General features: G+C 50.0%; 1 protein-coding gene across 4 annotated transcripts in view; it reads left to right on the plus strand.

Moving 5' to 3' along the window:
* Positions 1–943: 943 nt before the first annotated feature.
* PPFIBP2 (PPFIA binding protein 2) overlaps positions 944–14,794 on the plus strand; it is a 131,911-nt gene continuing 118,060 nt past the window's right edge. Inside the window, exon 1 of one of the 4 annotated variants that reach the window (XM_036325268.1) lies at positions 944–1,167. In XM_036325268.1, coding sequence (XP_036181161.1) covers positions 971–1,167 — 197 coding nt within the window. In that variant the 5' untranslated portion in view covers positions 944–970. The remainder of the gene's footprint in view (positions 1,168–14,794) is intronic. The other 3 variants (XM_036325267.1, XM_036325272.1, XM_036325269.1) reach the window with 3 other exon arrangements.

The following is a 14,794-nucleotide window of genomic DNA, read 5'->3' on the forward strand; positions in this document are numbered from 1 at the left end:
TATCAAAAATATAAGTCTTTGTTTTACTATGGTTGCAAATATCAAAAAATTTCTATATGTGACACGGCACCAGAGTTAAGTTAGGGTTTTTCAAAATGCTGACACGCTGAGCTCAAAAGGTTCGCCATCACTGCACTAGGGGAAGGCTTTGGACGGGTCTTCAGGGCCCGGTCCTGCCCAGATTCTAGAATCCGTTCCTGTGGTCAGACCGTCAACGCTTTTCTTGGGCCTGTGGACCCCAGCCTTGGTGCTGGGCACCCCAGTTCTTCTTGTCCTCAGCTGTTCACAAGGCAGGGCACCAGTGCCTCTAGATGGCGCTGACCACTAGAAGGACCTCCACCCAAGTCCAGGGGCTCAAGTGCATGGGGACCCTCGGGTGCCTCAGGGTCTTCCATAGTGAGGGGCGGGCTGGGGTTGAACGGGGGAGACAGGGAATGAGAGGCTTCCCTCTGGCCAACCTCAATTGGGACAGACTCGCACCGGCCCGGGGGGTCCGGCCATCCAAAGGGTAGTAGCGCTGTGTGTGCCTCTAATCGGTTTTTCTATGGCTTCTTTCCCGGGCAATTCGAGGCACGAATTCCCTCTCTGCTTCCCCGTTTTCCTCTCTTTCCGCCGGGGGATGGTGCTGAAGGGCCGGAGAAGCCCAGGACTGAGAGCCGGGAACCGTCCGGCAGCCTCCCGGGGCGGGAAGGGTGCGGGGATGGGAAGGTGACAGGGCGGGGCGGGGCCCGCGAGGGGCGTGGCCTTCGGGGAGGCGGGGCTTGGGAACCAGGAGCGCGGCCGGGGGCGGGGCCGGGGCTGGGAGGACCTGGGCTGGGGCAGGTTCGAAGGGGCGGGGTGACCAGGCCGGTCCCTAGGGAACCCGAACCTGGAGGAAGGTCCTTCGGTTCGCAGCGGTGCGGGAGAGGGCGGGGGAGTGGCCGGAGGGCGGTCCCCGGGGAAGAAAGGCGGGGGAAGCGGGCGCCTCGGGATGAGCCTCCGTGGCTCCCCGCCCCCGTCACGTGGGCTCCAGACCCGGCCGCTGCCGGCCAGTCCGCTGGTGGGTCGGTCAGTTGGTCGGTGGGTCAGTGACCTGCAGCTCGGCTCTCAGCTCTCATGTTCGGAGGTGGGAAGGACACGGGAGCGGCCCGCACACCTGAGCCGCCCGGAGAGGAGTCCCGCACCCAGGTCAGTGGGCTCTCTCCACGCCCCCAGGCCCGCTGCAGACCCCGCAGGGGCATTGCCTGGGACCCTGGGTCCCCAGATCCTAGAACCACCCGCGGAGTGGAGGCCAGGGGCAGGATGGCGTCAGAGCGTGTCCCCAGCGCGAGGACGGGGACCCTCTTCCCCCTCTCTGGCCGGAAGGCTGGGAGGACGGTAGAACTCCTGTGGATTTGCTCCGAACCTGCACCCTGCTCTGCCCGGGACTAGGGACAGTCTGCGCCCCTGCAGGTGCTAGGATGTCCCTGGAGGTGCGCTGGGTACGTCAGCTCTGCTCGGTCCGCTGGAGCAGCAGCGTAGCCTAGAGAGCCCAAGGTGGTCGGGAAGTTTACGGTCTGTTTGCCCAAGTAAATCTGTGTGTGACAGAGCGTGTGTCCGGATGCTAAGCCTTGGCCGAGACCAGCTCTATACTGTAATTGCAAGAATGCAACAGGCTTTTGAACCGCTCGAGCCACTGCCTCCCACTAGACAGCAGGAAGGGGGTGGTCCTACTTGAAAGTGGGCTCCTCCACCCTCTCCTGACATCCCCACTCCAGACCCCAATTTTCCCTCAGATAAAAATAAAGTTATATAGCTAAGGCCAGAACTTTTCAAAGTTTGGGTGGGATCGAAACAGGCATTCTGGTCGTTTTTTAATTATTAAAAAAAATAAATGCAGAGTATTATATTTTTACATTTACAGCAGCTGGGTATTTGGTATAGATCCGTCTCCCTTTCCAGTTTGGGTCTACTTCTGTCTTTCTCTTCATCTCTCTCCTTCCTCTCCCAGTTCCTGAATTGATTATAATACAAACCTGAAGTGTTTCCAAATGTTATTGCATTTTGTGAAGTAAAATGCCCAACGACAGGAAGGTAATTGGCTGTAAAAATAATGAATTCATCTTCAGCATGTTCAGTCTTTGGTTATTATTTGTATATGGAAAACACATAATGTTGTTTGAGTTAGAGATTATGTTTCTCTTTGGGGCTTAAGAGAGGCAGTCCATTTGTATTCTGCTTAAATTCATCTTTAAATGACTTTGAAGTGGGTGATAATTTAACACATTATTATTATTTCTTTGAGATTTGAGGATGTGCCAGTTGCTAGCTTATTGCTACTGGAGAGACAAACAGTACCATGGTCACTGCTTTACTGGGGTCGCTGTAGCAAGTGTGCTAACCTCCCAGATTACTTACCCAGTGAGTGAGGTATGAGCAAAGAGTGGTGGGAATTCCTATCTTTCATCTGAGCAGGGAAAATCTGGGATAATGCCAAGAAAGGGGTGTCATGTAATAGACCTTGAAGAATGTTTCCTGAGTTTCTCCAGGCAGAGGTGGGCAGTGTGTGACCTGGGCTGTGGGAGCTGTGTAGCAGGCAAGCACCAGCTAGCCCTGAGAAGTGGCAAGTTGTCCAGCTGGGCCCCTATGGGGTGGTAGGCAGTAAAGTTGACAAGGATGAAAAACATGGTCCCAGCAGGTGGTGAGGTCTGGACTTTGTCTGAAAGCATGGAAGCCAATAATGGGCCTGAAGCAGGGGAAGGATGGATGTTTCTGTGAGCTTACAGTCAGGGACCTTTGCCCTAGACCCTCCCAGCTTCCCAAACCCTAATCTGATGTGGAGAAAACCCAGTAAATGTTGGTATTGTGGGATGAGTGGCCAGGCCACACTTGAGAGCAGTGCTCTTCAACTGTAACAAGCTTAAGAATCTCCTGGGGATCTTGTTCAAATGCCGATTCTGATCTCTAGGTCAAGGGTGTGACCTGACATTCCGCATTTCTAACCTGTTCCTAGGTTGTGAGAGCCCTTCACTATCTATAACCAGGATTTAGAGCTGTAGTTTGCAAGCCTGGCTATGCCTCAGAATCGCCTGGGGGAGCTTTTAAACTATTCCTATTAAGTATATTTGGGATATTTTTAACCAAGTTTCCCCAGGTGATGCTGATTTCCCCAGGTGAAGGCTGGGTGGGACTGGCTGTGGTGGACTCTTGGCGATGCTGTTCGAAGCAGTGACCAGGGGGCAAAGACACGGGGGGGAGGGGGGGGCGGGGAGGCCCCAGATAGGACCCTAGAAAGTCAATTAGGATAGAAGTGATGTGAGATAGTGGGGCACTGAGGCAGGAGGGACTCTAGAGAGAGAATCTATAAGACAGGCGACTAGGGAGTAAGCCCTGTCAGTCTCTTGAACTTACTGCACAGGCCAAGGGAGGAGGGAAGAGCGATTCTGAAAGAATTCAGCTTTGGCCAGACCCGTGTAGCTCAGTGGCTGAGCGTTGACCTATGAACAAGGAGGTCACAGTTTGATTTCTGGTCAGGGCACATGCCCAGGGGTGGGCTTGGTCCCCTGTGGAGGGTGTGCAGGAGGCAGCTAATCAATGATTCTCTTTCATCATTGATGCTTCTATCTCTCCCTTTCCCTTCCTCTCTGAAATCAATAAAAAAAATATCTTTTTTTATAAAAGAGAGAGAATCCAGCTTTGGAGGAGGGGTGGCATGCACTTAGGACTATAACAGTTGGGGTAAGATTTGAAGTTATTTTTTACCGGGCCATCAGAAAACTGTTTTCCTGAAATACAAATCTGCTCATGACACTTCTCTGCTTAAAATCCTCTGGTGGAGTCCCTATTGCAAAATATGAGAAGGAAGGGCTAATGTGAACACACTAGGAGGCATTTAAGCATTTATTAAGCTCCCAGATGGGGCACCCCCATTCAAGAGGTGACACTCGGGGGGAAAATAAAGTGACACTGTCACCACTTGGTGTGTGCACAACCAGGCTGAAACATTTGGCAGCTTTGTGTTTTCCTGAGTCACTATTTTTTCCTGCTTCCTCCTTCTTCAGAACAGTTCCACTTTGTGTTTCCTGGCATCATTCTTGGGGTTCAATACTTGATGGTACCCTGAAAGCCAGGTCTGGTTCGACCTTGTGGATCTTCAGGAGATCCATTCTTATCTCTCAGGCACCAGGTAAATAATCTTCTGAGAGGTGCTGTCCAAGAGCATCTGTTTAGCTTTAGACCCAGGTGGCCCCAAGAGTTCCAGGGGGCTGCTAACGCTCAGCTTTGTCTTCAGGAAATGTGTGATACCTGTTTCGTGCTTCTAGGTAATTCTTACTTTGGTGCTCCTTGGTAATTCTTACTTTCATTTCCTCTCTCTGTCGCATACACTGTTCTACACACTGATAACTGAGCATTCGTTGTGCACGATGCTTTGAATCGCCATGTTTCCTGTTGTATGGTAATCTTGGCCTCTGTAACACACCTGTAGAAAGAAAGTCTAGACACAGATGGAATAAGATTGCCTCTTTGAAAGGAGAAAGTATAACATCTTTGTATGGCATTCAGGGCTCTGCAGAGGCTGATGATAATTTAGCTCCCCAGCTGCATCTCCACGGTCCCCCATCTATCCTTTGTGCCTCTCTGCCTTTGCAAATATTACTTCCTCTTCCTGGAAGGCCCTTTGGTCTCTGCTCTGCCAGATGAACTAACTCTTATTAATCCTTCATATTAATGTAGATCAAACTCTTGAAACACCTCTCCTTCCCCCACCCCCACGTCATGTTTACTCTGCTCTCTAACACTGCATATGTATAGCATCAAATACAGATCTCTGTTGCAGTACTTAGGCACCTCATTTGCATATCTCTAGCCACACACCCTGCAAACTCAGAGCTGCTCTAAGGCTGCATCAGCCCTGCTGTGCAGCCTACACATGGCAGATGTTCAAGAAGAGTTGGTGACAGACGGGATCCTTGAGCTAGCTGGTTTTGCAATGTTTGCCTCAGTAAAGGGTTAAGGGCAGGTTATTTTGTGTAGGAGATGAGGGAGGGTATAAGACCAGAACATGAAAGACTGGGACAAGCCCAATGAGGAGTGGCCCACAAGGCTAGAGTCACAGGTTGAGGTGGAGAGGGGACATCAGGAGAGGTGGGGCTATAGCCTGAGGCTGTGGATAGATAATAGAAGGCCTTGAAAGTTGAAGCAAAAGAATTTAAATTTTATCCCAATGAATTTTATCCCTTTGAATAAGGAAAAGGCACGTGAAAGCTGTGCTTTGAGAAGGATTCAGGGTGGGGAAGGGCAGATTGGAGGGAGAGGGGAACTTCTTGTGAGAACGCACTGTTGGACTAACCCGCTGAAGTAGATTAAGACCTAAATCAAGGGAACAGCAGTAGAGATGGAGAAGAAGAAACAGAAATGGGTGAGCTTGCCAAGAAATCCTGCAGGATTTGGTGACTGATTGGATTTGAGGGAGGGAGAAAAGAGTCAAATTGGACACTGACATTTTGTGCTAGTTTGCTGGGAAAAGAAGGAGGCAATTGTTAGCAGCATGAGAGCTTGGAGGGACATAGAAGAGGAAAGGCAAATGAGAGTGGCTGTGTCTCTGGAATCAGGAGGGAGCCATGGGTAGTTTCTTGCATTGCCCCTTATATTTTTACTCTGGAGAATGGTGAAGCCCAGAAGAAGGCTCAGCTGCTGGTGACAGAACCCGGGCCTCCTGGTCCTCTGGCCTTGGGCTCTTGCCTTTGGAGCACAGTGGGTTTGGCAAGAGAGAAGTTGCCAGAAGGTCCAGATGGAGATTCCATTAAGCAATGAAAAACGGGAAAGACCAAGTTTGGGTGAATTTGGCCTTCAGGACAGCTAAGGCTGGAGTCTTATAGGCCAAGGACTCGGAGGGGAAGTGTCTGCTGGCAGCCAGTGCCAGGGTGGGTGTGAAGGCTCATGAGTCCTCCTTTCTGTCCTGTGGCCTGGCTGTATGTGGGCTGATGGGAAGTGGGGAGAGCTTTTATGGTATCAGCACTCATACTTGTTAGTGCTCAGTGTGGAAGCATGTGTACTAAATCGTTTTTCTGGGACTGCACCCACTAACCTGTTAACATAAAAAAAACCATTGAAACCTGTAAAGAATTTTTTGTGAGTTTATTTGAGCCAAACTGTCGACATATGCCAGGAAGCAGAACCTCAACGAATTGAGATAATGCTCCAGAGAATGGCGGGGTTACATTTGTATTTATACACTGCAATCAAAGGAGGGACATAGGTGAGTTACATGAAATTCAATTAACATGATAGTGAAAGAATTTGTAGTATCTGTCCTGGGGCCCAGCACATTTGGTTGTGCCCCAGGGGCTCCAGAAAAAGGGAAGTTACAAGTTACCCAGACATTTTAAGGGTATGTTATCATAGATGCAAAAAGACAGATAGGCTCAGTTAAGGTAAAGGTTGACCTTGTCAGTGAAGATATCGGCTTAGGACATGACTACCCACTATAACCTGTTTGTAGTTAAATATTTAATTTTCAGACCATCTTTTGTGATTACTTTAGGTCTCTGAGTTTACAAGACTGCCACGCAGGCCTCCCCTGAGCTTGTCAGGTTAGCATGTGGCTCCTTTCGTCTACAAATCTATCACTTCTATGGAAAAATGTATTCCAAGATCCAAACACCTTTTTTTTTTCTAGACAAACTTTAGGGACACATCCAGTCAGTCATGAGAAGTTGCCTGTGTAGTGTTGGAGTGGGGTCCATGGCAGGGGGGAGCCTATCTGGGGAAAGGCAACCAGCCCTGAGGACCTCCTCTACGCAGGGGCCTGGTGTAGGGCGAGGATCAGGGATCCAGATGACTGGTGGAGGGCCAAGGCTGTCGGATGAGGAGAGGACCTTATCTAGAATCTGTCCTGCTGCCCAGAGACTCAGTGGCCTGAGGCTGGATTTCCTCCCCCCTTACCCCTCCCTTCCACACCTCTCTGCCCAGCATCCTAGGATAAAGCTCTGCCTTTGCCAGGGCACAGTGTTCACCTCGGTTTGATATAGCAGAGGTGGATTAATGCATTTAGATGAAAACATTTAGATTATTGCCGGACATGTGGTGATTTTCCAAGTAAAAACAAAGACACGATAAATGCTGGGATTTGACTTTGAGCAAAAACTTGTTCTCTTTTCAACTATGTAACTAGGTCTGGCAAGTTTCTGCTTCATCTTGTTTTGAGTTTTTCTTTTTTCTTTCTTTCTTGTTTTCTTTTTTTTTTTTTACTAAGACCAGAATGTATCTCACGAGCCTGCTCACCCTTACTAAAGTATCAGGGATAGCCATAGAGTACAGACTTGAGATCTGGGTTGCCTATGACTCAGGAAGGATTTATGCAGAGGAGAGTGGATGGAGGGGCTACTAACAAGTCTCCAGGAAGACTTCGTTAACCCAGGTGAAGCTGTGGGGAATTGACCGGATCCTGGCCTCCCCCTTGGCCTCCAGCTGCTTTGATGTTCCCAGGTGGCTCTGATTTGGGTACACAGGCACACCTGGTTTTATTGAGCTTTGCTTTGTTATGCTTCACAGATGTTGTGTTTTTGAAGGCAGACCCTTCGCCACCAAAAAGGTTACGACTAGCTTTAGTGCAATACTCCATTGTGATGGCTTGGAACCAAACCCACCTTGTCTGTTTCCTGCTTGAGGACAGGCATAGGGAAGGAGGAGCTCCAAATCTCAGGTGGCTGTGCCTGCTTGGAGAGTGCCAGTGCCTGCTGGCCGCCGGGAGTGTGTTTTAGTAGCGTAGTCAGAACTCCTGCTCTGACTCCTGAGTAAAGGCATAAATCTATAGTGACTTGTGAGCACGGATGGAATGTGCCAGTCAGATGTAGCTGGGCCTCTCAGCTGGGCAGGCACTACTGTGGCCTGGGGAGCCACTCCTGTGACTGTTCTGGGGTGTTCCAAGAGGTCTTAGCAAAATCCTCCTACCTGCTTCTGGCAGATAGGCCCAGGGACCCCTGCCAGAAGGAGTCTTGGTTTGACAACCTGTGTGTGTGTGTGTGTGTGTGTGTGTGTGTTATGTAGGAGCCAAGCGGTGTGTTGTAGGGATTAAGCCGCAGCTCATTCTAGGAAGACTGCAAATGGGTTACCTTTATTCGCTGCATGCATATGTGGCAACACCTTTCTCTTCAGGGGCAAATTTCCTTCCCCCAACACAAGACCTCCTTTCCCCTGAATCAGAGAGGTTTTCTCATGAATAGTTAGCTCCAGCTGGACTGCTCCATGGAGACAACAGCGGTGCAGACAGGCCCCTCGGAAAGCTGCCTCCAGAGGGAAGGATGGGGTGGGGCTTGGGCTTTGGAGGACTTTACAAAGGGTTTGCTTCATGAGATAGTAGTGTGATTCCCATTGTATGGAAGGGAAACAGGTGTCAAGGAAGTAAAGTCATTTTTTTAAGGTCCCAGAATGTTAGACTTAATTTATTGTCCAATCAGGGACGCTTTTGAGAGTGAAAGGAGGTGGACATATACTGAATTGGATGGGATCCTGGAATGACAGGAGTGTCCCAGGCACACTGGAACGTGTGGTATCCAACTCCACATTCAGTGAGGAACCAGGACAGGTAGGGGAGGTCGGACTGGTGAGAATGGATGGCAGTAGGGGGAGGGGTGAAGTTAGAACTTGAATTCGGGTGGGTAAGGCAGATTCTTCTAATTTAACAGTTTGCTAAAGCAAAGGAATAGTTCTTGGCTCTGACACCTGACCTTGGGTAGATGTCATGAAAGTTTTATTACATAAGTTCTTCCTGCGATCAGCCAAGACATCTGGTTCTGTGATGCGAGGCTGCTCACCCGGTAACAACAACCGCCACCCTGCATGTCCATCTAGGTTTTCTCTGGGCCGGTTCATTGGAACTCACATTGCCTCAGCTGGGATTATTGTCCTGCTCTGGAGAGAAGGAATCTGACTCCTCCTGTCTCCCCACGTCCCCACTTCCAGCGTGGCAGGCAGCAGCTTTTCTCCACCATGAGGACTTGGCCTTCCTAGTCTCTGAGAACCCTGATAGCTCTAGACCAGGGTTGGGGACATTTTTTCTTTATTTCTTTTAAAAAATATATATTTATTGATTTCAGAGAGGAAGGGAGAGGGAGAGAGACAGAAACATCAATGATGAGAGAGAACCATTGATCGGCTGCCTCCTACACGTCCCTCACTGGGGATCAAGCCCACAGCCCGGGCATGTGCCCTTGACTGGAATTGAACTCAGGACCCTTCAGTCCACAGGCTAACGTTCTATCCACTGAGCCAAACCAGCTAGGGCGGGAACCTTTTTTCTGCCAAGGGCTATTTGGATATTTATAACATCATTCACTTAATATAATTCACTTAATATAAATTTATGCTGCTATGAAAAAGTTCCTAGATTTTTTTTTTAAACAATTCTTTTTTTTTTTAATATATTTTATTGATTCTTTACAGAGGGAAAGGGAGAGAGATAGAGAGTTAGAAACATCGATGAGAGAGAAACATCGATCAGCCGCCTCCTGCACATCACCTACTGGGAATGTGCGCGCAACCCAGGTACATGCCCTTGACCGGAATCGAACCCGGGACCCTTCAGTCCGCAGGCCGATGCTCCATCCACTAAGCCAAACCGGTTTCGGCAAAAAGTTCCTAGACTTATTGAATTTCCAGTCCCGCCTGTGGTTGCCTTGTCAGGGCCAGACCAAATGATTTCGAGGGCCTTATATGACCCATGGGCCTGACATTCCTACCGCTGCTCTAGAGCATGGACTTCGAATCAGAGAGGCCTCCATTTAAATCCCAACTCTACACATACTTGCTGTTGCTACTTTGAGCACGTCTCTACCTCTCTGAGCTTTAAGTTCCTCATCTGTCCAATGGGAACAGGCCTATTTTATTTTGTTTTGTTAACAATTAAATGAGATAATGCACAGAAAACGTTGGCTACAGTGCTTGGCATGTCTTAAATAGTCAATAAGTGGTATTATTATCATTATCATGCTATTCTCAGGAAGCCTGGGAAAAATGCTTTGTCAAGAGGAATGATTTATATCATCCAGACCTAAGCTTATAACTGAGGTTTCAGGGGGGAGTAGCATTCTCTGGGCCCCCAGGTGTGACTCAAAGGATAGCCATGGTGGACATGAGCAGGAAATCCAGGAGGCAATAGTGCACGGCAGGGTGGGGAACAGCTTGGTTTCACATGGCCGGTCACCAAAGTTCAGCACAAGGGCAGCAAACAGAGTTCAGAGCCCGCGCCAGCTCGATGAGATGTGGCAGGGGTAAGTGCAAAGTCCTGCCTTTAGGCTCCAGAATCAATTGGTGTGAGTATCCTACCTGACCATGTGGAAAAGCCCATGTAAACTGGCTCAGCCTGGCTGCGTTCCTGGAAGTCCTGGGTTTATACCTTGCTAGGGTCTCATCCCTTTCCCTGCACTGGCCAAGACTGGCCACACCTGGAGGTAGTACCCTGGACAGCACACTTTGGGAGCAGGTGGGGGAGGGACCTTAAATACTGGAGTCCCTGCCCTGTAAGCTTGGGAAGGACCTGGGGACAGACAGGAAGACACCAGGCTGTGACTGCGATTTCATTCAGGTGGGTCAGGGAACTACCATGTTCTGTGTTGCTCAGGGGGCAGAGTTGAAGGTCCGTGGTGGTGGTGGTCAAGGGTATAAAAGAGGAAGTAGGTTTGAGATGATGTAAGAAATTCCGAATAACTCAAGCTTATCCCTAGGGCCAGGCAGCTGTCGTAAGCAGTATTGACTAGAGGGAAATTTGTGAAATGCCAGGGGAGGCAGAGTTTGCTGAAAGGTTAAAGTGCTGCAGGATTTGGGTGAGGTGGAGGGGGGGAGGTTGTAATTGATGGCTTCTGAGCAGAGATGACTTGCAGCAACTGTAGGGCGGAATGAGGGTGGGAGGCAGGGGAAGGGAAGCCATAAAGCTGTGCAGAAGCTGCTCTGTCTTGAGTCACAGGCTTAGTCCCCACTTGGGAGCAGGGATTGGGAGAGAGGAAAGGCTCTTTGTGGGCTGAAACAGGCTGTGATCCCAAACAAGTGATTGTATGCGTGTCTTCTCTGCTGATACCCACCTTCATCCAACCACCTGACTGGGGCATGAAGGTTCTTACAGACTACCCCACCTTGAAGATTTTGAGAGCACCTCATCCTGGTACCCAGAGAACTAGGGCCATGTGGTCTGGGCCACTGGGCTCACAGCATCCAAGACACTGGGAATTCTGACTGTCTGCAGCCCGGGCTACAGAGCAAGCTTCCCACACCAAGAGGAGGTGGGAAGGGCTGTGGGCAGCAGGGCCTTATTCACATGGGCTGAGGTTTTGGGTGGGGTGCATGGATGGAGGATGCAGAGTGCTGTGGTTAAGCAACGTGGATGTCTGAGGGGCAGGCTATCCTGGCCTGGGTGGCAGGGAAGGGAGCCAGGGAAGGCAGTGAGAAGGGAGGCTATGGAAGCCCCAAGGTCAGAATAGGCCCACTGCATCTAGGGAAATGCTCACCCTTTTAGGAGCAGAGGTACTCTAAAGTCAATAGATTTGTGACCTTGTTTATTATTTCAGTCACCAAATGATTTTTGGTTATCTCTGTGCTGAATACTGTGATGGTGGGAACATGAGAGGAATGAAACATGTCCCCTGCCTGGATGAAATTTAAGGACTGTACCCCTTACTCAAAACAGACAGTAATAACTGTAGAGAAAACACAGCAAATACTGGGGCATCAGGTGGCTTTTGATATGTATCTTGAAGGAAAGGCAGGACCAGAAACATCCCTTTCTATGGGGGTGAAGGGCATTTCTAGCAGAGGGAGCAGCGATGCCCAGGGAATGGCGTGGGGGTGGTAAATTATGGGGCATGTGTGGAAAACAGCCAGTGGTTTGGTTGGCTGGAACTGAGGAGTAAGTGAGGTCACATAGGGAGCCAGGGATTGAAATGTTCATCTATTAAGTGCTCCCCATGCATCAAGCACTGAGCACAGAGCCTCTTAGGGCTTTAACTGAGGAGGAAACTGACTCTGGATAAGTGACTTTCCCATGGTTTCTTATTTGGTGATAATTTTTGCACAGTCTACCTGGTCCCTAACCCTCATTCTTTCCACCCTCTGTAGCCACATGCTGGGAGTCCAGATTATTTAGTTTTAAGTTTGCTGTGAGGATCGGCTCTTCATGTGGAGAAAGGAAGATGGTTGGTGTGCATGTGTCAGACAACATTAATCTTGGAGAAGCATTTGGTGGGCATGGCCAGACTGTTATAATGCACACCCAGCCCCAATAAATATATATGTATACACACATGTGTGCTTAGAACGTAAATCTTGAATTTAGTAGGAAGTTGCATTGTTGTTCATGGCATCATGGAAACTGTTACTCTCTGAGCACTGTAGGCAATTGCTGATTTCCTGGCAGAATTCCTCTATTTTCTTTCCCATTCAAGAAAGTATATTAGAATGGGGAAAGATAATAGGGAGTTCTTCTCTAATTTAGACAAAAAGATTCTTGGCTTTAGCTACTTCATCATTAGTAACAAGTTACAACCCACTTCACCTGTTGGGGACCCCAGGGTGTTAGCCATGGAGGGATGGTAAGCAAGATGGTACCATGGAGTGGGTGGGAAGGGTGAGGTGAGGGATGGGAGTCAGAGTAACCTGGGCAGTGACCCAGGCGGGGCTGTGGGGGTGGAGAGGAGCGGTCGGCAGAGTTCCCCAAGCGTTTGCCAATGCAATGGGAGCCTGCCAGTGCAGGGATGTGGAGTGGGTGATGAGATACCTGTGTGAAAGGAAAGTATTGTTTTTACAGGGACATGTTCAGGCTCTGAGCAAGTGGGTACTGGTGGTGGCCACCTGCTGAAGTTGGGGTTCTTTCTGATCCTGTGCCCTTAGAGAGCCAGCTCATTCTTATTGTTGAACAGGTCTGCCCAGGGCCCCATCCTCTGTCCAGCCCTCCTGGAGCTCAACCCAGACCCCGCCCTTGCTTCTGTCCTCAGGGTGGCCCTGGGTGCTCCAGGCTTCCTCCTGGGAAAGTTTCCCTCAGCCCAGAGAGCAAGCCTAAGACCATCCTGGGAAGCTCGGGGGAGGGGTTCCCTAGTTAGTATTTGGGCTGCAGTGACTCAGGGGACTTCAGGTGGGACAAACCTCTACCTCCATGTCCTGCCTACTAATCATGAGCACTTTGGAAACTCAAGAGCTACTTCAGGGTTACAAATCCAGTCCTCAAATGTCGTGATTAAGTATAATTGAAAGAGAATTTTAAATGAACCTAGTGCCAGTTGAATGACGAATGGTGTTCATGGGAAAGACCCTGCCGGAGACGCACATCTCACGGCATCTCGGTTACACACCGAGTGTGGAAACCTTCCCTCAGTAACTCCGGGTGTTCTGTATGTGTGATGCCCACTAGGAGCAATTGGGCTTCTCTGAGTCACAAGTACAATAAGGCTGTCAGGCTGTCGTCTCTCCAGGCCACCTCTGAGTTCAGTAGGCCTCCTGAGGCCAGTGCCTGGGGCCAGACACCTCCTGCTCCAGGCTGCAGCCTTTCACACATGTCAGGATCTGGCCTGCCTCTCCCCAGCCCCTAGAGCCCAGCCTCAGCTCCATCCTTCACCTTTGGAGTCTCTCCTGTCATCTCCCCAGCTATGATTTCTCTGCCAGGGGCCTGTGCTCGGACGGGCCTTGATCATCATGAACTCTGCTCACTGTCCCTAAGCTGGGTGCCTGGGGAGACTGGCAGGGTGACTGAGGAGCAGGCTGTAAGAGCCTGGTGCCCAACCTTCCTGGCAGACACTAGAGAGAGACGGTGTCTCACTCTGCTAGAGAGAGATAGGAAGCTCAGAGCTTGTGCACAGTGGTTGTCCCCCCAGATCTACCTAATTGGGAAGCCAGCTGCAAGGGATTTGGCAACTTCTCAAAATCATATATTTTCCCCGATCTCAACATTTAGGCCCTGATAAGGGGTCTTGGTCTTGGCTAAATCCACCTTCTGGAATAGTGTAATTAGGGCCCTATCCTCCGAGAGAGAAGGGGCCCATGTTGCTTATTTACTGGCCAGGCCCTGAGTGAGTCCTTGACTGTCATCTCTCTCCTAACCTTCTGACCAGCCCTGTGTGGGGCAGGTGCTCTTATCTCCATTACATAGTAACCTGAGAGGTTAATATGTATTATCCAAGGTCAAACACTAACCCAGCTCCAAGTAGTAGAGCCAGGATTTAGACCCAAGTCGGTCTGACTCCAAAGCTTGGACTCTTTCCACTGCATCCTGCTCCTCTCCTGCAGGGGACTGAATGAGAAAGGAGTCACAGAGGGCTTGGGGTGGACTGGGCTGGGTGTGGGGACTCTGGTATCAGTACTGCCTTCCCCTCCTGTGGCTCTTTTGAATCACACAGATGTCTCCACCTTTCACTTGGAGTGTGAGGAACTATGAGAGTTCTCCTATGGGAAAATAATGGCCCAGCTTTATGGACAAAAAGAGGTGAGAAAAGGGAGAGAGGCCCCCAGGAGATTCAGCAGAGGTTTTCCTCCTCTGGGGTCAGGCTGATAGACTTCCAGGAGCAAGAGCTCTGGGCCCCTCAGGGAGGGGAGACCTGGAGCAGTGTAATCACCCAGCCAGCCTCTCTTTGATCTGCAGGAGTTTGTGTACAAATGGGGGATTCCTGGGTCACTTTTCCTGGGAAAGTCCCTCAACCTCACTCTGGCCTAAGTGCTCTTAGGGGAGGGAAGTGAACCCAGGTGGCAAGTGTCTTATGACTTGTGAGCTGAGGGTAGGGGCCCAGCCCTGCCCGCCCCTCCCTCCCCCAGCATACACTGGAGTTGTTGACTTGGCTTGAAGAGAAGAGGGCTGGGT

This window comes from Myotis myotis, unplaced genomic scaffold, assembly GCF_014108235.1.
Source record: "Myotis myotis isolate mMyoMyo1 unplaced genomic scaffold, mMyoMyo1.p scaffold_m19_p_10, whole genome shotgun sequence".
NCBI lineage: Eukaryota > Metazoa > Chordata > Mammalia > Chiroptera > Vespertilionidae > Myotis > Myotis myotis.